Raw genomic sequence first — 24,363 nt, forward strand, 5'->3', positions numbered from 1 at the left:
CGAGTTTTCAGTATCGATATCTGTCAGTGTCTGTTAATGTTGTGTACTTTATTCGATTTTCATTTGACGTGGAATTTTCTAATTTTACTGTCAGAATTACATCTGTCATAATTAATCAAATCTGAACACGTTGTATATTGTACAAATTTTTTATTTTTTTCTGTAAATACTATAATTTAATATGTCGTTACGGAGAGCGTTATTCGTTATCAGAGATATAAAAGTATTACAAAGAACGCTTATTCATAGAAGATTTCAATCCTCACGAAAGGTTTGGAATTATATCTAAGCACGATTTTATTTTTTATTACTTTTTCATTATTGCATAAGATTTTTAAACTTCGTTGCAACCAGAGAAATTTTATAATTTTAGTCGATATTAGCTTTAACTTGATAATCTGACTGCTTGCAAATTGTAAGTGTAATGTTAATATTAATGATCTGTAAATTTTAATATATTATACAAAATTATTCAATTAGTTTTCATTATTAGAGCAGCAATCAGTACATGTTAACATCAAAATTATGTACCATATCGTCGTTCACTGCTATGGGTATTTGGGGTCTTACAAAAAAGAAGGGTGATAATGAAGCAATCATAACTACAAAAGAAGTTCTAATAGCAAAAGCTGATGCATTATACGAGCAAGAACAATACCAGGAAATACATGACCTTCTAATAAATTATAAAGTAATTACATTATGTATATCACTTATAAATGTAGATAATAAAATTGAATATTTTTATAGGATAGTGGTGATATTGAAATTATATGGCGTTTGTGTAGAGCAATGTATAAATTGTCTAAAATTGTGAGTGAAGTGGATGGAAAGAAATTAATTTTCGAAGCTTATGATTTAATACTTAAAGCACTTGAAATAAAAGAGGATAATTGGGCAGCACACAAATGGGCATCGATTCTTCTTAATTCTAAGACTCTTTATGAAGGAGTAAAAGCACAAATAAAAGAGTCATATAATATTAAGAAACATATGCTGGTATATTTCATGATAATATATTAATATATTAATATATATATATATACTTCTAAATATTTCATTCCTTGACACAATGTCAAGCAATTGTATCGAATATGTTTAATGTCGCAGAGAGCAATGGAATTAAATCCAAAAGAACCAACACTTATGTACATGCTTGGTACTTGGTGCTATCAAGTTGCTGATTTAACATGGTATCAAAGAAAAATTGCATCTGTAATATTTGGAGAACCGCCATCTTCATCATTTGAGGAAGCTCTAAAATATTTTGAAACTGCAGAGGAAATTGATCCCAATTTCTATAGTCAAAATTTATTAATGTTGGGAAAAACCTACTTAAAATTAAATCAAAAAGAGCTAGCTACGAAATATTTAAAAATGGCCCTTGAATATCCTGCAAAGAACGAAGATGATCGAGATGCTAAACAGGAAGCACAGAAGTTGTTAAAGAAATTTTAACAAACTTGACAGAAGTTATAATCTATTATATGACAAATTGGAATTGAAGGGATAGAAGGGATAAAGTAAATTTAGAATCTATCTTTTAAGTAGAAGTATAAAATTTATTTACTATAAAGTACAATATAACTTAGGCGTGATGAGCCTGTTATATACAACATCTAAGATATTAATAACTAAATTTTAACTATTTCCGCAACAACTAGTTAAGGTTTAATAAAGTAGTTCCCAAGTCGAATTAGTTTAGCGATCAACTCCCTCTTCAGTTTTTTCAGCCTCTTCATTGATAACTTCAATCACACTTCTTATTCGAGCCGTGAGAAGTGCTTCTGCTTGCAAAGCGGTGAGCATCTGGAGATATGGACGTGCTTCAGGGCTGTTAACCATCCTTCCCGTTCTTCCCATCAGATGGTATAAAAGGAAGCGATGCAGGGCAAACTCCGTACTGAAATTACCACATGGGCAAGTAAAACTCACCCTAACGTAATCCGGTGGTATATTTTCTGGAGGTGTAGGTATGACATGCAAGTTGTCATATCCAAGTCGGCAATCTTCCATTTCTGTTTCGTTATATGGCATAATCTGGATAATCTGGAAAAATAAAATTAAGATAGATAAATAAAAAATAAATAAATAAATATATAATAAATAATAAATAAACAAATAAAATAAATAATTTCAAACAAATTGTTTGAAAAATCAGTGGAAGAAACGATTTGAAGGAAATAAAATACTTACTGCTCCAAGTGTGATGAAGATGTATAAGGACGCTTCCAAGAAGAACTTCCAAACTTGAAGAACTTTCAAACGTTGAGAACTTTCAAACGTTGAGAACTTTCAAACGTCGAGAGCTTCCAAACGTTCTGTTCGATATTCGAATTGGGAATGAGATCTCCGAGCCAGTTGTCGAGCTTATATAGTCCCCAGAGCGCTCCATGTTTCCTACCACCGCGTGGATTAAGACTTTTAGGGGGCCCCCTAATTAGCAGGCAGGTAAAGCCTAAGCAGTTGTTAATTTGTTTGCTGTATGAAACATTGTTTAAGGGACAAACGGTTTAGTGCGTCAGGTATTCGAAACTTTCTTTTTAATTATGGAAAGTCCGAGAATGCTTCTGAGAATAAACAATCACAAACAGAGTTGGAGCAAAATGCGATTCTAATTTATTATTAGTCGTCGAGTAGGAAGCGAATACATTGCTTTTTTTTTTTAATTTACGCTCTTTAATAAATAATAATTTATGTGTTACTTCTATATGGGTTACATGGTTATCACCACTGGGCTATTAGAGCAATAATCGTCTCGGGCGGTAGTTTATGTTCTGTGTTTACATTCATAGGAGTTCGCTAATGTTATAATTATGAGTTATTCGAAGTACATATATCGCTTAAATATATTCGAACGAATGATATACTTTATACAGAATTATATACTGAAACATTGAACGATACATCTACTATCGCTTTATTATTTCTTATGCATTAATTACACAGTCGTATTAAGTATATAGTAAGTACAGCAGAGAAGTATTTGATCGATATAGTTGTCGGTCGCTTGAACTATTCCGATGATTATATTGTAAATATCGTTTGGCTTTGAATATATTTTATCATCAAGGGACAGCTTCTTGTTGTTGGTATTTGGCGGAGGGTAACGATGAGTCAATAATGAGTCGTAAACTCTTTCTAGGCAGGTTTAGGGAGAGGTCAAGAGGTAGCTATATAATTCAAAAGCATTAATAGTTCCCGTTATCCTTCTGCTTGAAAGAATGATTCATTGTCAGTAGATATAAAGAGGATATTATTCGATATTTACTACGAACGTACATTAAGGGGGTGGGGGGCTAAGGTTAATTCGTACAAAATATTTGTGACGACACAGTTAAAATCTCTATTAAACCAATAGTACATTAAAGTATGACATTCGAAGAATATCGTATAAAATTTTCACGGAGAAATATTAAAAAATACGACAATGGCAGTAATTATTCGGACGTATCTCGGAAAAAAGTAGAATTGCTCATTACTTGGTGCTGGATCATCCGAAATCAAAAAATCAAAGTTCATTCGTTAGGTAACAGTTTTCCCCAGGTAACGCTGGGAGGGTTTTTCCGATTTGCGAAAATTTGTTGAAAAATTTGCGGCTAATTTTCCCTTCAAAGTGTTCCAAAAAAGTGAAAAATTGAAATTTCGAAAATTGAATTTCAATTTCGATGCTCTCGGATTCATTAATTATCTAAATCTTTCAACAATTAATTTTAATATAAAATAAACTAGATCTTTATCCTTTTCTATTGCTTAAGATATTTTTATTCCTTTTTATTTCAACCGTATTATTATTTTCAACATATTACTTCAATTTTCAGCGTGTATGGTTGAATAAGTTGTTGGACAAATAATCGAAGTTATCTTAATTATTCGCGTATAATTAATATTATGAAATCGGTTCATTCAGTTTCTTTTATATCGTTTCAAAACGGGTAACTCAAGCTCTTCGAATTTCTCAAAGTTATCCCTTATTAAACGTTCGACAGTTCGCTATACACCTTTCGCATATTTCGCCATTTTATCGCTTATTATCATGAATATACAGACTGAATATCGTCTCTACAATTACGCACTATCGACTATCACATTAAATAACGAGAGTTTTAGAAAAATTGAATTTGATCGTGTATCTATCGTCGTCTTAAGCATACGAGTCGATTAAATTAAGCGGAAAAAGGAACGCTTTGTCGAGTACCGTTATTACGCTCGTTAACTTTACAGGAACAGCATCTTGAGGTCGATGTTGAATAATTTCTGACGAAATGCAACAAAGTTCGCGGATATATCGATGTAGGGAAACTCTCGTCGCCATTTCTTACGTCTACTACATATATTTACATGGTTAAAATCGCCAATACGTTCGAAATATGTTTATTTGCACGTGTACTCCTCGGTACGCTCTGTGCACGTTTCACAATGCACGCGGCAGCACCAGTGAAATTTGCATCTGCATTGCCACGTTCTTGTGAATTGATGTGTGTTGTAGCCGCGACCACAGCACATTAGATCGCATCCGTCCGTACCTAAAACATCAATCGTTTTTACGATCATCTAAATTTAAGATATTGGAAACTACGAAGCTTTCCGTTAAATAAAAGGATGGAACGTCGAATATCGTATATACGTCACCTTTGCTAGTACGATTGCAATATCTGCCTTGGGTTCCTAGACTACCTTGCGCCAAATCTGGCTCGCAATAATTAGGCGAGGGTTGTAAAAACACAAGGTCGCTTCTCTTTGGAATCCTTTTTTGTCCCACGCTCGAACCCCCGCTTGATTTCGTCCTTTTTAATACCAAGTGTGGCCTCCTCGGTTTCGTTGCTTTCTTTGGGGGTTGTCGATCGTGTCGAGTCTTTCCAACGTCGTTTGGTTTTCCCTGAGTTTTCGCGTCGTTCCCCAAGATCGGCACTATTTCAGCCGACGTTGAATGCAAAGTATCTAGACTCTACGAAAACGATAAAAACGATAAAATTACTACTCGTGAAAGTAGTTTACGAGTTATTATGCTACATTCGAACGTTTATTTTCACGCGCTTCTTAAGATCAATAAATACGCAGGTAGTAGGATTAGGATTTCTTTCTATTCGTTATGCCCGCATATATTGTCCTGTTTGCTATTGTTTTTGAAAATAGGTTTACAGTCGATACATCTATGAATAGAAATTCACAAATATTTCCAGCCTTAATCTTTTCCAAACATAATTTCTGATTTCAAACAATTTTACCGTAAGAAAATGTTAGAGTTGCTAACCGAACGTATGAAAAGATTCAACTCGTGTCTGTAAGAGTTGTTGTGCAATTTAATTTCCGATATCGATATCAAATATTAAAAAAAGTAAATTATCATTGAAAGCGTAACATTATTTCCATGGTCGCTAATAATTTAGTAACTACGTAAAAGAATGTCGACCTATCCTTAACTTGTCGACTTATCGCTTTCTATATTCTCGCAGAAAATTTGTATTTTTGCCACGCGCTAACCGCGTATTAACTCTACATATTCATGCAACATAGTGGAAAAATAGGCGTATCATATGTAGCGACGTAATCGTTTAGCGTTGCAATCGTCTATAGAATATGATCATACGTTACGTCCTGGCAACGTCGACCCACTTTTACAGAAATTACCTGCATCGTAGGGGGTGGCGGTGGGGTAATCGCTATCACGGGCCTGGCTCTGTAATACTTTTTCATCAGTGCATCGCCGATCTGACGAAAACTAGGCAAGGTTCGCCAGCAGGTTCTCACGGTGCAAGAACCGGACACGCCGTGACATTTGCACTCTGTTTGCAGCAGAGCTTTAACTATCTGCAATGAAACAATATTCACGCAATTCAGCATCTGATCCGTGCCATTTATAGCAGTATAATTTCAAATTTCTATCTTTCCTACTATGTTAACGATCGGTTAACGATCTTTAAGTTACGTTCCTACGAAACCGCAAAATCATTACGCTATCTCGTTCGCTATTTTAAAGCTTGGCTAATTATTCTTGACGAACATACGAGTTCGATATTCGTATCCTAAAGAAATATCAATTTCTCCAAGTCGGCAATCGGGAAAATACGAGCACGTACTTCTGTGATTCGTTCTACGTTACATTTATCATTTTCATATCGTAATTCTATCGTTCTCGTGCTATTCGTCGATCGTAGTCCGTAGTAGCTGCTGCTTCAACGATATCCTACGAAAGGATTGAAACGCTTCATCTTTGTACAAACTGCTACATTCGTCACAGTGAAGTAACTGCTACAGTTACCGACGAACTACGATTTTGCAAAAACTGCGAAACTCTTCTCTCACGATTAGAACACGTTCGCACCATGTTCGAACCGTTCGATGCACGCGTTTCTCCGTCTCTTCGCAGATCGCGCGTCCGACGATCGACGCGTATGCTCAGAAAACTGGTTTACATTTCGAATTATCGGGAGACGGTGAGGGGCGGGTGCAGAGGTGGGTTGAAAAAAATCGTCTGCAGCATAAAGTATGCGGTGCGGCGAAGCGATCGACGTTAAGAATAAATCGTTAGCAGGCGCGCGTCCGTACACGCGTGCACAGATCGTACGCGGAGGGCAACCACGCGATATACGCGAGTTTTTATTGCCGCCTCGATAATAAAGCCCATCGAGGAAGACGAAAGCTCCGGGAACTTTGCCCAATTAAGCCTCGCCATTTACGCGTTCTACCTGCCGCACGGAATTCGATCCTTTCCCGCAAACTTTAATTTTAACTTTACCACCTCGGCCCGTTTACGAATATACGTTTTATTCTCGAATTCCCGAACACTGATCTTTCTGACGCGAGAAAATCGAACAACTAGATCAACGCCGGAATTTTGACAACTTTGTTCAACCTAGGATTGGCTGTGTTGTTAACGATCACCGTTAAATACCCTTCCGATCGTATTCGATAATCTTTCGATCGGTTTTCGCGGATCCAATATTTTAGTTAACGAACGAATCTTTCAAGCAACGAAGAAGTTTCATTTTCGTATATTTTCGAAAGTTTCAAAGGTCGAACAACCTTAATTTCGTATAAGGAATTTCCTGTTACGAAATAATTATCCTGTTGTAGAAGACGGCCCTGGTAAATCCCAAGTACGAAGTACTTCTACCGGTCCTTAATCCTTATTTGTGTATCCCTATTCTCTTATACAAATATTGTTCAAACAAGTTAATTTACGATAGGATGCAAGGAATCATTAGGGACTTATATTATGGATTGCAGCAGACAATACTAAACCTCGCTCTATCCTGAGTCATTAGAACCGGGGAAATTCAGCGAAGACAATAACGAAATGCAATATACCTTTTCTACCTGGCTCGTCTACAATTTAGATAGTTTGCCAACTTCGTATTGCATCGATATAGAGGCACTTTGTTCGCTGAAAGGTATTTAACATACGGTATCTTTCTTTGTTAAAATTTTCAAAATCTAGATTAATAATTACAATTCTTTCGATCGTACGATATCTTCGAATAGCGAGAGAGATACACAAGCTATTGAAAAATATATATAAAGGGAATTTTTAAACAATTAAAAAATTTAAGAAAACGAAGGAAGATTCGCGTACGAAACTGTCGATCGGCGTTTATTTTTCAAGTTATAAATAGAAAATTGAATTTTACACCAAATATCTATGCACGACTAATTGACATTTTTCTACACCAACTTCTTTCGTTCTCTCTCTCGATATTTAAAATCGTCCTCTATACATTTTTCATAATAAATATCGTATAACGAACGTATATCCACGTTTTTCTACAGCCTGTGTATAAACGATACGATCGATATGAGAATATTATACGTAACTTGCGCGAGGTATAACAAACTTTTCAATTAAAATTATTGGAAAATAATTCGCGATAAGATAGCGAACAGATATATAGCACCAATTTTAACCATTTTCCATCGTAAATTAATCATTTCATCTAAAGAATTTATACACAAAATTATTTTTTCCTAGGCTTTCTAATTTTTGAAATCTGTATGTAGTATACCTATCTCTACGGGACCCGTGAAATTGACGAGTAAACGAAAATACGTATTTTTCTTTAAAAAATCGATTTATTCAAATTAAGTTTGAAAGGAACGATATTAGGCTTCACGTTTAAATAAATTATTAATAAATAGAAAGTCTTTTTTTTAAATTATCATTAAAAAAATAACAATAACATTAACGGTACAGGGTAATCATATCTATTGAGCAGATTTCTTGCAAATATACTGAATGTTGTTTGTGCATTTTCCGCATACGATCTTTTTGCAATATATACAATAATTATTACTTCTATTTTTTTTTGCAATAACCCACTTGGTAACTTTTTCGCGCTTCTGACGTTGAAGGTGACAGAAACGAAGCTAATTCCTCGGCTAAACAAAATATGAATTCTTTCCTGGATATTTTCGATCCGGTGCTCTCTTTACATAATATTCACGCGTTTATTGCTGCCAAATCTAAAATATCGATGAAAAACTTGAAGGGGCCATTGAAAATCGTTGCGTGCCATCTGGTCAACGACGTCCACATCAAACTTTGTTTTATTATAAAAAGCAATGTTTTCTGCAACACGTTTATAATTGTCTTCCACTTGTATACCTGTATGTTTGGTGCCTAGAAGGAGGATTTTTACGTTAGCTTTACTTTTATACACAGTAAGCGTGCAGTTTTCTGATTCATATAAATTTGAGGAAAACAAAGTCATCTTGTTCTTTTCTCCCTTGAGCATCGAGTTTCATCTCTCTCCATATAAGGGAAACCATTCAAAATATTTTGTTTGGACGTCAACTCCAAACTAAAACTTAATGCCAAATTTATGAGGCTTATTCGGCATATATCGCGCAAATCTGCATCTGGTTGTTGAGATATTTTCATATGATTTGTAACAAGCCTGGCTATTACTTATAAATCTGTTTCATACTTCGGATATCAGCGCAAATTTATCTGTTTGTAATCTTTCGGAAGCTTTCAATGATCCCGCTTTCGTACGCGCCCCGGGCATATAGAATTCCTAGAAAACTACGTAACTTGGCAACTGTGATTGTCCGTCTTTTTTCAAAACTCGATACGCCTCGGTTTCAGTGCAATCCTTTATGCGTTCTATTATGTGTCTGTCAATTATCAATTCGAAAGCACTAGTTATACAACCCGACATAATATTTCTCTTAGCATAGCCAGTAGGCCCTGCGATATCCTTGAATATCATACGAACGGACGTCCTACCCCTAGATCAGCCTGCTTTCAGTTTTATCCACTGTGAATAAATCGATTTTTTTTAGAGAAAAATGCGTATTTTCGTTTACCCGTCAATTTGACGGGTGCTCGTAGAGTTGGAACGCCCGTAAACCTAGCGTTAACAAAATTTCTGTTACTTTTTGCGCGTTAAAAGGAATGAATCATTAACGGGTGACTGGTATTACTCACCTTCCGTCCTGCTTTATTGTTATGAAGGTTCATCAAGCTCCTCGCGTCACCCTCGACTTCCCTCGCGTCCAGAAACCTACGCGCGAACCTAACATTAAATTATAATATTAAAATCCATGCGTGTATAACAACTGTCGTGACGTACAGCGTCATAGAGGTTTTACACGCACGTGACACGTGCAAAGGGAACCGACTACGAATTCATTACGGATCGAGATAATGATCCTTACCTCATCCCGTAGGTGACGTCCGCGCTGCAACCGCCCCATTCCCAGCCATTTGCCGGCAACTCCTTCCTCGTCCTGTAAAAAGAACACCCGAACTTTGACGAACAAGCGTTCCATTAAATTGGAAATTAGGTAACTGCACGTCGAAAAATTTCTGCGTCGTTCTGCGTGAAATTTTTACGAGAAAGCTTAAATTACGTTATCGCTGTATGTAACTTTTGTGTTTCTATTCGAAGAAATTCGATTCTTAATCAGATGTTATCAGGTCGTTTGAAAATGTTGTACCGTTTTTGCGAACTGATATCATCCAGCGATCTCTTATCAACCCTGCCATGCAATCGTAATCTTACGTGATACAGAAACTGGAACGACCTTCGAATATTCTTTCAAGTACATACATAGCCGCTTTGATAACCAGCGCTAACCGGCGAAAAGAAAACGTAAAAGCAACGACAACGAGTTTACCTTACGGTCGGTTCGCAACCGCATGCGGTGATGTTGCCTCTGCTGCAAGCTGCGGTCACGGCGTACGTTACACCCGCTGAACTTATCGCGTACGTGAAAGCTGCTTCCCTGCTTCCTGAAATAGATCAGTGAGAAATTTCCTGTTAGATCTAGCATCGAAGCAGTCCAGTCTGTCCAGTTTGCACGATAGGTAGGAAACGTGTACAGGGATTTCCAGCTATACGTAAAAACGTGGTAAGAACGCGTGACAGATAGAGTTACGATAATTTGTACCATCCTCGGAACAATACAAAGAAGAGCAGGCTGTTTTTGAAAGAAAGCGTTAATTGTCTGTCCCGGTGCACCTGGACTTACTCTTTTGTTCGTTCGACGGGTGTTTGGCAATCTTTCGATAAAACGTTAAAACTTTTGTTGGAAAGATTCTATTTTCTTTCCTTTTTTTTTTTTTTTCTATTTTCCAACGTTTCACGAATAGATACATTTACACAACGATTAATGATGTTTGGTATTTTTGAATTTTTAGATACTCGTTACAGAGCGAAATAACTCTACGCGAAATTATTCTGCGTAGAATTCCTAATATTTTCCAGTTTTATTTTAATCGTCGTACTTTATGCAAATAGAATTCTATCGTTTCCAACAACTTGGCTATGCAAATCCATATTTGTACGAATCCGATTAAAGAACTAGAATATAAGATATTCGTTTTATCTGCTAAATACTACAACGTATTATATTATATTTCGCTTTGAACGTTTTACCTACTCTTGCGTATTATACGCGTTCCTGAAATTTTCTACAAACGCATAAATATTCGCAGTCTTTGACTCAACTAAAAATGTTCGACTCTCTCCGCAAATGTTGCAACTTTGGGTTACTGCTTTTACTTCGTTTTACATTGGCGAGGAAAACCTACGTTAATCGTAGCGCGATCTGAAGATGGCATTTACTAAATGCGAGGCTGTATTTTTGCCCAATTGGTCCGCGTGGCGCACGTTTTAATCCACGTCGCGCGATCCGATCTACTTCATTTCGTCGACAAGCATGATACATCAACGGCGCAAGCCCACACCGTCCCCTGGCGTTTCCGTCACGCTAATTTACAGCTTTCCGACACACGTAGGGTCGCGTAAAGCGCTAGCACAATTAATTACCCGCGGAGCTCTTTCAGCTCGTTTGCCATGCTGAATGAGTTACCGTCGCGTTCCTTTCTTCTCTCGATGTTGCCTCTTTTTTTCCCCCTTTCCTTTCGCCTCAGCTCGGTCGCTCCTCGTTTCAAACACCTACGCGATACCCGTCCCGCGTCCAAGTTGATTTTGCGCTCGCTTGGCAGCCATCAACCTCGGCCAACTTTAATTCGAACGTCAGGTTCGCCTTTTACACCGACGCCTAATTATCGCGCGAAATAAAACTGCAAAGAGCCATCCGATGGATCCGGAGGCGATTTTATGGGGTTTGACAAAGCAATCTTCGCGATGCATCGAATATCGTGGTACGGTTTTACGCATCGTGGCTTTGATTTCTCGATCAAGGGATTCGCTTGATTTTTATTGCCCTAATGGAACGACGAAGTAGACTCGATTTTTTCAACTTCGATCGACTAGTTTCACAGATATCTATCCTTTTTCGTAAATTTTCGTAAATTCTTGCTCCTTCGCTAACAATTTTAACGATATTTTCAACATTTTAACAATTTTAACTTCTTTTTCGTAAATGGAATCGTTTTGTCCTATTCCATCGATAATGATTTTAAATCCTAGAAACGTTCTAAATTAAAATCTATTACCGTTCGTAGACGTAGAGCTTTAGCCACGTACCATTCGTATTCTCTACAATGTATATTATGCAACGTAAATATAAAGTATATCAGTGCGTTGACAAGACGCTAAATTTAAAAAATCCGATTATAATTACAACGAATCTTTCTAAAAGCGTAATCGCACGAAGCTCTTAATAAACGAATACTTTTGTTTTCTCGCATTCAGAGGTAATTTAGGTATTTAGCGAAAGAACAGGTAGTCATTTTATTTTCAATCTTGGAGCATCTTTCGGTACGTTATATCAAAGGAATAATTTCAGACGAGAAAACTTCATGGTAAAATAGTATGACAGGGTAGAATATAAGCGTTGTCAACGAGCATATAAAAATATGCGATACATCCTTTATGAACGTGAAAACATTTATCGGGAACGTATGTATGAATAATTCATGTTTAATAATAACGCAGAAAAGTGTTCTCCGTGATAGATGAGTATATATACTTTATGCTTACTCGAAACACAGCACGAGAGCATTTGAATAAAATTCAATATATTCGTTACAATCTTTTCTCGATAAGCTAGCCTCGATTTATTCCGAATTTTTCATACAGTTCATTTTTATCGAACTGGAAATTCGATCTGGAAACGTACAGTTTGAAACTGTAGTTTTAGCTTTGACGCGAATGTTACGTAGTGTGTTGTTTGTAGCAGCTTGTCAGATTGATATTAAAAACTATGTCATTGAAACAGGAGAATAACTGGTTTGGCCGATTGATGCGGAATATTTATTACACGTATCTGTAGCAAGTTTTCTTACGAATTTGTCACTAACGAAAGATTCTTGATCCGAACACCTTGAATTTACAAATCTTTTATCTTTCCCTATATCCCTAAGAACGTTTCTACAAATTATATCTTACACCCGATCGAATTTTGATTAGAATTTCTAAACTTTGTCCGTCTTTGCTCTCGTCCGTTGCCGCAATTTTACTTCGATTTTCGAATTTTTGTTAATTTCTTCAAAAGTTATTGCATCGTCGAAGAACGATTTGCTTCTCGTGTCCGCCAATTATTTAAATTTTACGTCAATTCTTCCACCGCGATGTTCTTTTAAGAAATTCCCTTCTATGGATATGACCGAAAACGATCGAACAAAGAACGAATCGATAATTTTGCTAGGTTCGCTTGTACGACAATATATTACGTTGCTACAACGTTAACGCTACGATATCGCAAAATAATATTCAAATAAAAAAATGCCAATAAAGCAAAACGTCTCGTGAAAATACTCGAATTTGAAAGTACGTAAATCGTTCTCGCGTCGATCATCGTACGCGTAAAGATTCTAACACGATGAAACGATATATCTACTTTGTCTAAAAAATGCCTTGCAACATAATCATACATCGACAACCGGATAAATTAAATCATCCTCCAGTTGCATTTTACCTCTCCGCGTGAAAGTGACGTGCGAACGCGAGTCAAGAAACACGTCGCGGACTGACCGATGAAGTACATCGCGTGCAGGCGACTACACGAAGGTATGCGGCTCGCGATCTACCCTCGATGCTCTTATTGTCTTCGACGTGGTCCTCGTCGCTCTGACGGCCGATGGACGAGGAAAATGGACGCGTTCACGCCGGGCACCATGATCGGCCAGGCGACTCGTAGTCACGGGTTATAACGCGGCCGAGATCCGTATCTCTTGCCGATCGGCTCGTTGATTTATAAGACGCCAACGAGCAGATCGGTATCTGCCGCTCGTTCCCGCGTGTCTCGATGCATCCAATTTATGTAGCACGCGACATCCACGCCGAGTCGAAAATGCTTCGGAGGATTCGTGCTCACGTATTCCATATAAATTACCGTAGCACGCGTTCTATGCGAATGTTTCTTTTTTCTCTCTTACGTGCCTTTTTCCTCGACGTTCTTTTTCGACTTTTAAGCGCGAAAGGGATGCTTCACGGTAACTTCGACACGAGTCGATATCATTCTATGGCGGTGATTTCGTAACGCGTAGGTTCTCGCATGCTTATAAAGGATCTTTGTCGTAGTTTTTCTTTCGATTTATCGGCGATCGATTGCCTGCCTAATTTATCGCCATTACAGACAACTAGGAGATTCTCTATCATTTTCGAGGGTGCTGAGATGCTTTATGCACCGTATTGTTACAGGGAATCTCGGTTAGAGTTTCTCCTTTACATCGATGATCGATCGTCTATTAATTTATTGTATCTGCAGAGACGTAGGAGAGTCTCTGCTATTTTCGAGGGTGCTGAAACTATTTATGGGTCGTGTTGCCATAGGGGATCTTGGTTGGAGTTTCTCTTTTACATTGCCGATCAATTATCTATTAATTTATTATATCTGCAAACTCGTAGGAGAGTCTTCATCATCTCGTAGGGTGCTGAAATTCTTTATGAATCGCATTGCTATAAGGGATCTCGGTCGCAGTTTCTGTTTTACATCGGTGATCGATCGTCTATGAATTTATTACGTCCGCAGAATTATATATCCTAGGAGAGTCTCTATCATTTTCGAGGGTGCTGAAATTCTTTACAGATCGTATGGTTATAAGAGATCTTGGTCAGGGTATCCGTTTTGGTGTATCAGTGTATCAGACGATAAATTATTATATTATATCAGATTAAATTATTTGATATAGGAAAATCGTTCATTCTATCGTCTCGTAAAATCCAGTTTAGCACGCAACAAAACGAGGGTAAAGGCCTTCTTTAATTAAACAGAGACATTACGGTTATTATTGTCGTACTTATACAGTCTTCTTTTTGTAACGCGGTTAACACTTTACCGACCGATAACCCATTAATCGGTTTTTAATCGCCGTCACTTACCGATCGATAGCCTATTAATCGCTTTTTCGTCGCCGACGCTTACCGATCGATAGAATCGGTTTCTCGTCGCCGACGCTTACCGACCGATAGAATCGGGTTTTCGTCGCCGACGATTACCGATCGGTAGCCTATTAATCGGTTTCTCGTCGCCGACGATCTTTCTCATTATTCGAGCAGCAATTTGTTATATGGTACTAAGGTACCTTGCCGTTCGCGATGAACGAGAAGAATGGTATTGGAGAGTCGGAATAATCTCGTTAAAAAAGAATTTTATCATTTGTTTGGAAACGTTTATGGTCTCCACTTTCATTCATACAACTTTCACATATAATTAGCGATAAAATGTTCGCTTTCACTCGAGCGAATTTTTCCCGTAACCATTGTATCAGTTACCCGAATAAAAGTCGCGCTCTTCGAAATATTTCGAGCAACGATTTTCGTCCCTTTATTCGTTTTACATATACCGTGCGAACAAAGTTTCCAGAGAAACACACGATAGTACAGGAAGTTGGTTCTTTTCGATCTACGGAGCTTTAAAACTATCTGTATTTTCACAACCGTTTGAAAGATGTCGTTCAGGTCGATTATTTTCTCACTTTCAAAAATTACTTTCTTAATTACTCAAGTCGATAGATGATATTCTCGATCTCGATCTAATTTTCTTGCCAATTACTGCCAAATAATACTGGCACGAGTGTACCTAACGTTTTACGTATCGATACCTACTCTTCGTTTCCCCTTTGGACGTAAGAAATTGTCAATGGAAAAATACAATTGGTTGGAAAACGTCTTAAAGGACGCGATAGAGATAAAACGAAAAAAATGTAGAATCTATAATACGATCTAACGATATGACAATCGGTCACGGTTCATCGTTGACAGGAAGATTACCTTCGCAAGCGTCGCAACGTCAGCCAACGACCCGTGGATCGTTCTCCACGAGGTTGGCGTCGATTTATCGAGCAACAGGTCGTTTTCCCCGTGAATGGACGTTGGATCGCATACGCGGCGACGCGGAGGACTGTTAGGCGAGTGGATCGGTCCCGGGCCTGATGAATTTATGCTCGAGCGTTTATGTCAAAGGACGGCAGCGCGTACATCTATTTAGTGTCGGAAGAGGGTAACGGGGAAATTTATCGTTTCGTCGGCGTCTACGGCGGCGGCGGCGGCGGCGGCGGCTGCTGCTGGAACGGGCGGAGGAAATGGAGGACGCTTGCCTTTCCATAAATTCATTTCAGCTGTAAATTGTGAACGCGAAATGAGCATCGCGTCCATATTAGGACGCAACGCACGCTGATTTCGAAGAGCAAGCCTCGATCTATTTGCGCACTGCGTTATACAAGGTCGCACGTTTACGCCTGTATATCGCGTTTCTTTCCTGGGTACTTATTAATGTCCGAAGATATTACGAAGGATAAACGAAGCTGCGTCGTCGTTGAGATTCGAAATATCCGACTAGTCGGTGAAATTTATGGGGTTCATAAATATATAGTATTTCGAGTCTATTGATTTTTGATAAATCGCGTCGAATGCTAAGATTAAAAAAAAAAGAGAGAGAGAGAGAGAGAAGTTTAGTTTATCGATTCACATTGAAATTTGTTGCCTCGAGTAGCTGTAACGTACGATGGATCCTCGCATAACGCGAAATGTAGACGTTGAATACAAATCGGAGATCGATCTTTCATCGAGACTTTCTCCGTCTCTCGGGCCAGAAGATATAAATATAAAAGGTTAATTAAAATTTCTTGACGCTTGCGAGCGACAACATAAATCTCCGATATTTAATCTCCGCTGCTATCAAGAATCTACGCGTGCTCGAGTAAAAACGGTACGAGTATAATCATCGACAGAGAGTGTTTCTAAATTAACACGTAGCCGGTGGTACCCTAAGTCGAGGCAATAAAGCATGGTGTAAAGCCGAAAAAGGAACGGGCCGTGTTCGCGATCGATCGGTGGGATACGGACGTCTTTTAATTTATATCATCGTGTTTTAAGTGACTCGTATGATGGCCTCGAGAAATTTATAAGCGACAGCCTTGTTCACGTGGGCGATTGTTTACGATGATCGAGGGGTACCAGTTAAAATTTAATAACGAAATTTGATTTCGTCATGGTGTCGACTGTTCGATTACCTCCTGTCCCTGGATCTTGGAAACGCGACGAGTATAAAAGCGCGACTAAGATGTCTTTTTCCGTGGTTATTGCATCTGTTACTCTCGCCATTTTATATACGGGAACACGATCATTTACTTCAAAATCTTTGTTTTAAAATATCTTAACTAATTCGAGCAATTCGGTCATCGATCGACGAATCGTTCGTCGATGTCGTCTTTGCTTTATACGCGTTTACGCTTTACGAACCACTCTCGAGGTGCACACTTCGTTGCGAGATACGAAATGTTCGCTCGCGAACAATTCTGTGATAGTTGCACGCGTGGGTATAGGTACAATTTGTCGTTGGTTAAGCAGCAACTTGTACTTTTTCGGTGAGTCAGAAACGGTTGATATCGGTTGTTGGAAAAGACGATCAGAAAAATGAAGTTTCGTCGAAAAGCGCGATATTAATATTTACGTCGAATTCATTTTTATCGACTATACGACTAACATCTCACAGGGCGTCGTACAAAAATATTTTGAAATTAAATTTGGAATTTTTATAAAAATGATACGTATATCGTTGAGTTTAGGGAAACTTTGGATGGAAAAACGACGGATCGACCGATTCCTCCTTCCTTTTATGATCTTCCATAATATTTTCAGTCGGAACGCTTTCTTTTCATCTTCTCCGTTAACGTGCAATTGTAGGAAGTTGAAAAATTGCGAAATTCCTTTCCTCGTATCCTTCGTGTTTCCACATTTTTATAAGTCTAAGAATCAGCTACAAATAACGTCATCGATTCTTTTCGCGTCACATTTCTCTGGCCAAGTGCAACATAGATCTCTGTCTTATCCGCAACTGTTTCATTTTCATCGAAAGGACCTCGGTCTCAAAGGACCGGCGTCTCTACGCTGCAAGCTGTTGGCAAATGGTCTACTTTCACGCGCGAATCGAGCCAGGATCGTGGCGAACCGAACGCACGCTTGCTCGGACGGAACCAATGATTTACGTCGCTTCGCGAGCGTTAGTTTATTATCCTTCGCGTTTATGGCGCTGCACTTGATAATCACGAGATCTTTCTCTGTAACCGGAAGACAAGCTCGATTCGTGTTCGCCGTTTAATTTATCCCCTGTTCTATTTCCATTCTGGCTTACTCGAAAAAATTCCGTTAAGGTTGGATTTGCTGTAACCGCCAGACACGACGTCCACATCGACTCAGGCAGACCGCTGCTGTAAGGTGATTCTATCAACCACGTTGTCGATGAATATCGATATCGATAAATGGAATTTAACTGAACGTACAAAATTTATTACGTACAAAGAATCGAGAACCATTCACTGGAAAACAAAAGCACGACTTTTCGCATCGCTTTACGCGCGTAATAGATCATGTAAAACTCCACCTTTACGTATTCGTTATCGAATCAAATCGATCGAAACTGCGGTCGAAGACCAGTCCTGGAACAGCATCGTTCGTTCGAAAGCCGATCGCTGGCGAGACAAGACGTTTGCCGTGCGTTATCGTGCGCGACGATTGAGCCGCAACAGCGAGAGTACACGCTAATTAGCTGTCGCCTAATTAGCGCGCCGCGATATACGAGCGATCCGAGACGCTCGCGGCGGTAAAACTGGAACGAAACGGTCCTGACAAGCGCTAAATCTCCACGACGTCCGGCATCCAGGACGATCGCGACCGCGATCATTCCGAGTCCCCTGACGTTGATAGCAGTATTTCAAAACGGTGATGCGTCACACTTCCACCTACAATAACATTGTCCGTGGCCGGCGTTGCGCTCGCGGGACGTTGTTATTATGCCCTCGCGATTTTATGCCTCGCGAGCGATCTTATTAAAGGTAACGAGCACGATCGTATCGCGTGCAAGCAATAAAATACCGAGCTCCGGTGTCTTCTTTCCCCTTTACATTACGCGAGTCGTTTCAACCCCTCAGGAGAGAAAAATTGCTAGATTTCTAGTTCAGCTTTGCTTATCGTAGAAGAGATCGAGTTTCTAAACACGTCCGCCAGGTGATTCAATTTGTCCAACGAAAGATAATTCACTTTCGATGATTTTTCATTTGTTTCTGTTGGCTTTTCTTGGGGGCGGGGGGGGGGGGGAGGAGGGTGGCAGTAGATATCGAAGATGCGAAAGCAAGAGAGACTGAACTAATATTAGCAGCGATACGTATTTGAAAAGTTACAGGGTACGAGCAGTTATCAACGATAGTAAATTCCATTGAAGCAACGTTTTACAAAGTAAACGTAACATTCAAAATATATCGCATTTGGTAATTAACGTATGAAAATAACGATAATATTAAATGTTTAACTTTATACACGGGTTCAAGGATCGAATAATCGACACTTCGAGGATATTTTAACATATCGTATCGTGTCGTGCTTTTAGATCCTATTAGGATCCTTCGTAATATTCTCGTTAAGTATCCAGTTATTTCTGCATTATATATGGCAAAATTTGATTTTTCTCTTAAAACTCGGCTCTTAAGCAAAAGTCTGAATTTCAGTCTTTATCTTTCTCACCTTCGCCAAGCAACGCGCTATTCCGAGCAATATCGTTTAAAAGGGTGACTGAAAGCGTCCTTTCAAACTTGACAAATTCACACTCTTCGTCGCACGTTATCGCGTCCCAAGAGAAGTAGCTGCTGTTAGAAAACCAACTGAAATGGGAACGTTTACATCGTGCGTCATGTTAAAGCGTCATTGCAACAGCAACGGCATTTTTCGACTTACGATTTCTTATTTTTATTTCTACGCCGCGTTCAATTATTTTATATCAACTGTTCGACTATTCGTACCGTCGATGTCTTCGAAAGCTTTCCAAAAAAAAAAAAAAAATGATCACCAAAGAGAAAAAATGTTCAAAGAGAATCGAAGTTTTTAATTAACGAATTTTTAATTTAAAAACCTATCTTTCGGCGATATACGCGTTTTACGTTCGAAACTTTGACAACTCAACGACCGGTTTTTATATAATCTCAAAGATTATTAATGGCGTATCGTAATTCACGCGTAAAATTTACATAAAAAAAGGTGTTCAGAAAATCAGATTAAAAGACGAGAGAAACGAACGATTTCTCCATCAGCGCGAAATCGTATATCTTTTTTCTCTAATTTGAAAAACAACGGCCACGAGTTCCGGTTCTAAGAAGCGGGCTGATAAAAAAAAATCTGACCTGTGATTAAGCACAGTTAGTCATTAGCCTCTTGTTGCTCGGGTGGTGCAGTGACTCACCGGTGTACCGAATTTAAAATTAATTCCGTTCGTCTGCACGCGAGCATCGTGCTTCTAAATAGTCATTAACGCGAAACTCATTGGCGCTGGGCGTGCCAGAGTGGAACGGCGCTGCTTTTTCGGACCAACCTGGCCAAAAGGTCGCTCTATCGTCGGTGGAGAAGCCAACCGATTCGCAAAAAATCTCGCCGTAGATCCCTCGCGATGCCCCAGATTCTATCGAGTTTTATCGCAACCACTCGGAAGCCGTACCGATTAACTCCAAAATTGGAAAGTAGAGAAAAACGTGAACGTTGCGATTTAGCAATATTTACTCAGTCAACTTTTCACACTGAACTACTACTTCTCAGAGTAATTTATTTTTTGTTTCGAGAATCGAATATCAACGACGTACCTGGAAATCGCGAAACCAATAAAAAACGAAGTTGATCTTTTTTGACTTTTGAGTGCCTCCTTTATTTATGCGGAATGTTTCCAACGAACTTCTTCGTCAGACGAATTCGAGATATCGTCGCGTATTTTTTATCCGAAGGATCTAAACGCGGTAGTTAAGTTTCCGCGAAGTTTCGAAGCTCAATAATCGTATATCAAGACCAACTTCTGTTTCGACCGAATAGAAAATATCTGATTTTAAGCGAAATCTCAATCTAGCGGAGAAGCGAGCACCTCGTTAGCATAATCGCGTCGTTACATCTTGAAAACTTGACACGAGTTGTTTTACGATGCTCGAGCATTTTTGTTCGGATTGTTACACAAATGTTTACACGTGTACGATCACCCACAAATGTATCCGAGCATCTTACAAACAGGCAATTTTTATTTAAATAAAACGCTACCAAAATTCATTGTAAATTTAGCGTGTCCTGTCGAGGTAATTAAGAGTCTTTCGTTGCCTTATACAATTACAAGAACGTGTTATGTTTCTTGCTATCGCTATCGCTAAACCATAAATCGTGTTGATATTTTCCAGAGATCTTGTCTCGTTCTTAAATTGACTCTTAACTTGTCTCGCGATGCAATTTGGTAAAAATTTATGCTCGTAAAGATTATCTAGTCGTAGAACGTAAAGATAAAGATTTTCATGACCTATCGTGGATCGATCTCGCAAATTTGTTGAAATACGAACGAAGATGTAGCGGAGAATCGCTGAAAATCTAAAACTTTTTACCATTTCGAACTATTCGTACGCCATTCGATAATGGAACCAACCACAAACGGGTCTAGTAATTCTATCTTTCGGTCGGTTATCCTTTCTTTGGATCGTGCTCCATATTCTCGATGAAATTCGATAACCATGTAATCGATAGACGTCAGTAAGATTTATGCTTTCCTCCCTTATACGATGCAACTGTATAAAAGTCTACCTTTGGTAGGAGATTTCGTGCAATTTACCGATCTCGCCAAAGCAATCTCGTGTATTTCTTCTTTCTTTCTTTTCTATGGAATTGCCTAACCGATGACAGCTGCGACAAGGTGAAGCGGCAGTACACGTACGCTTCGTTAAAGAGCACTTAAGCGTCTCGACATCGGGAAGGTGTGCATTTGAATAGATAACATCGTGTTGACATCTGTATATCGACCTTTGTGAAATGTCAGCGTAATGCGAAACACTCACGCGTCGCCCTTACACGTGTACGCAGAACCAGGAAAGCCTGAAACGTATGGTTTTTAAAGCTGCTTTGCATATCGACGCGAGACATGTATTTCCCTTTTTCGTTTAAATTACAGTACGTTCTGCCGGCAGGATCGTGGAAGGCGGCATGATTTTAAATCATCGCCGTTTATCGTCGAGAATTGTAAATTAAACGAATCCGTAGAATATAAAAATTGTAGAATTATTTACATTTCTTTAGATGTTTATTCGCGTTTAAAAAATTCGTAAAAGTAAAAGTGCAAAGAACGTTTCACTTTGAAATTATCATTTACGCGATTTATTATATAAACGAAGCAAAAGATATCTCCAAACTCTTGAAAGATTTAACGACACGAAATTAAATAATTAAATTAAAATACGAAAAATCATTGGACGCGATGTAACGTAGAAAATTATGGATCAGATGTTAAATCGAATTGTTCGTCCGAAAATATCGCTTCGCGCCAAGTTCATTCTGTCGCGTTGGCGCTCGACCTAAAAACCAAAAGGTACGTTTTCCACGTAGGGAAAACTACAGCCCTTTTACACGAATTCTCACCTCGCTAACTACTCTAATACGTCCGACCTTAGCCGTCGTTTATCAAAATGATCAAGACAAACTCGTATTTACGAGCGCGTATTTTTCTTCTGCGTTCCAGCAGAGACGATAACCACGCTTATGCGTATAAATTAACATCATCTTCGATTTCGATAAATAGAAATTTGGTAAATCATGTGATCAAATAGCGATAAAAATAATTGCCCAAAAATTACACCACCATTTTTTCAAACATATACGAATACTTTCAAATCCCTTGTTCTATAATTACCAAGCAACAACTTTTCCTCTTTTTAATTTTACAACTCGTCTAGGAACGACGTGTCTGCAAATAGAGATATCCGTTTAACGAATGCCACGAACTGACCAAGTTCGTTATTTTCATGGAAGAACGAACGTACAGAGACTCTATCGACACCGAATGACAGGATAGTTCGAGTTACAAGATCGACTGCTCCACCGGTTCGACAAATTCGCGAAGCGAGCACGCGTGGACAGCCGATGGTTTACGATCGATTCGGAATGGAATCCTTTTTCGTAGAGGAGCATGCAGCTTGTAACGGATACTTTGTAAGCGAGATCGCAATGAATTGAAACCGATTCTTGTAAGGCGAGTTGAGTGGCTTGTCTCTACCTCTCTCGGAGCCGAATCCGGCGTGTGGGTGCACCGGCACCGCGGAAATTTATTATCGTACGTTGGTTCTCGCGAATGGGTCACGATAAACTTGTAAGAGGAGAGTACGTGGCCCGAGAGAATCGTGTAATCGACGCGTTTCCAGTTGCGTCACGTTGCCCAGGCGAAATTTTACCGTCTAATAACGACAGTTCTAGCCTCGCGACGTTCCACAGAGTTTTCTTCGTGTTTTAACGTGTCTCGTTTTAAAACGTCTAGACAACTTGTATTTAGCATAATGAAACGTACTACGGGGTTTTATCGCGGCTGTTATAGTAGCTGTAAACGAATGTGGTTAAAGTGGCAAACGTCGTACAGAATGTCGATGAAGCGGAGAAACGTCCTGAATGTTAGGAATCTTGCTTACGTTGCTTTCCTGCTTTCGGTAGAAAGAAGATTTATTTGCTGGAAGAAGATAGGTTCGTTCCTCGTAGGCTACGATTTTTTACGTAGATTACGATACGTAGATCAAGATACAGAACGATTCCGTATATCAAAATGTACCATTCGTTTTAGAACGACCAATGTCGAACGTATTTGTGACAAGAAAACAAGTAGGCGTTTCTTCGACGGATTTTCTCGAATTTGCTGGACTACGTTAAGGCTCTCGTTTCGATAATTCAGATGGACGAAAAGTCTTTAAACGTATAGAAAGATTAATAGAAGGATTATCAGAGGCGTTAACGGACAACGGAAAGTCATAAAATTCCTTTGGACAGGGTCCAAAAGCTTGCTTTCTGCCTACGCTTCGTTTCACTCGGATCTTACGTTGCTTTCGTACGATTTTTCCGCTTTACGATATCCCTCGACGATAAAAAGCGCGTAATAACGAATAGAAATTAGTCATCGTATTACTCGCTATGAAACAACGGTGTTGGCTCGATGGATCCAGGCGGCGTCGATTTGTCCGCGTGGGTGCGGCTCGAACGATCTGTGACAAACGGCAGCGAGGTGCGAATGAACTTTCAACCTCGCGGCGAACACGGTGGAAAAGGAGAGGAGGAACGAGGGGGATAGCCATTGCGGGAGGTGATGCCAGGTGTTGTTGCGAGCAGATAAATTTTTCTCACGGCGAAATAAAGATCTTGTCGGACACGGGAGAATACAAGACGGAAACATTGCTGCGTGGTGGCAGGACATGCCTGTTCACCGAGATAACCTCGGGTTTCAACGTCCGCCTCTCCTCGTCTTCCTTACAACCTTCCTTCCCACCACGCGTCCTTCTCCTCTAGCTTTTCATCCTTTTTTCGGCACCCACACAACGGATTCGTCCCTTGATTCGCCGCTCTTCGCCGTTGATTTCATCCAGATCCAACGTTCATCTTCTTTCTTCCGCAATCCTCGACGACGGATCAACGATGGGTTCGAATAATGGATCGATCGTGCGTTTGTTAACTTCGTTTGCGTCCAGAT

At 39.1% G+C, this 24,363-nt stretch overlaps 2 protein-coding genes across 6 annotated transcripts in view; one reads left to right on the forward strand and one right to left on the reverse strand.

Moving 5' to 3' along the window:
* The first annotated feature begins 2 nt into the window (after window positions 1-2).
* LOC138186081 (regulator of microtubule dynamics protein 1) lies at window positions 3-1,616 on the forward strand. 4 transcript variants are annotated; one of them, XM_069125604.1, is made up of 5 exons: window positions 4-271; window positions 374-415; window positions 494-691; window positions 751-999; window positions 1,111-1,616. In XM_069125604.1, exons 3-5 carry the CDS (start codon window positions 509-511, stop codon window positions 1,456-1,458), a joined length of 780 nt encoding a protein of 259 aa, XP_068981705.1. In that variant the 5' UTR covers window positions 4-271; window positions 374-415; window positions 494-508; the 3' UTR covers window positions 1,459-1,616. The 4 variants fall into 4 exon arrangements, with proteins under 4 accessions (XP_068981701.1, XP_068981705.1, XP_068981704.1 ...); XM_069125600.1 differs by lacking the exon at window positions 374-415 and having other exon boundaries at window positions 3-271; XM_069125603.1 differs by having other exon boundaries at window positions 374-691.
* A 1,956-nt stretch (window positions 1,617-3,572) lies between these two features.
* Window positions 3,573-24,363, reverse strand: part of LOC138185862 (protein Wnt-7b) — a 120,415-nt gene continuing 99,624 nt past the window's right edge. For both annotated transcript variants that reach the window (XM_069125171.1, XM_069125170.1), the window contains exons 3-8: window positions 10,120-10,234; window positions 9,658-9,729; window positions 9,428-9,515; window positions 5,632-5,811; window positions 4,633-4,948; window positions 3,573-4,526 (exon numbers count right to left, since the gene is read on the reverse strand). In XM_069125171.1, coding sequence (XP_068981272.1) covers window positions 4,375-4,526; window positions 4,633-4,948; window positions 5,632-5,811; window positions 9,428-9,515; window positions 9,658-9,729; window positions 10,120-10,234 — 923 coding nt within the window. In that variant the 3' untranslated portion in view covers window positions 3,573-4,374. The remainder of the gene's footprint in view (window positions 4,527-4,632; window positions 4,949-5,631; window positions 5,812-9,427; window positions 9,516-9,657; window positions 9,730-10,119; window positions 10,235-24,363) is intronic.

This window comes from Bombus flavifrons, chromosome 13 (genome assembly GCF_040668555.2).
Source record: "Bombus flavifrons isolate JBK064 chromosome 13, iyBomFlav1_principal, whole genome shotgun sequence".
NCBI lineage: Eukaryota > Metazoa > Arthropoda > Insecta > Hymenoptera > Apidae > Bombus > Bombus flavifrons.

Coding starts and splice junctions, on each gene's coding strand:
- LOC138186081 (XM_069125600.1), top strand. CDS start 182: ATGTCGTTACGGAGAGCGTTATTCGTTATCAGAGATATAAAAGTATTA. Junction 272..493: donor GATTTCAATCCTCACGAAAG/GTTTGGAATTAT, acceptor TTTCATTATTAG/AGCAGCAATCAGTACATGTT. Junction 1,000..1,110: donor ATATTAAGAAACATATGCTG/GTATATTTCATG, acceptor TTAATGTCGCAG/AGAGCAATGGAATTAAATCC.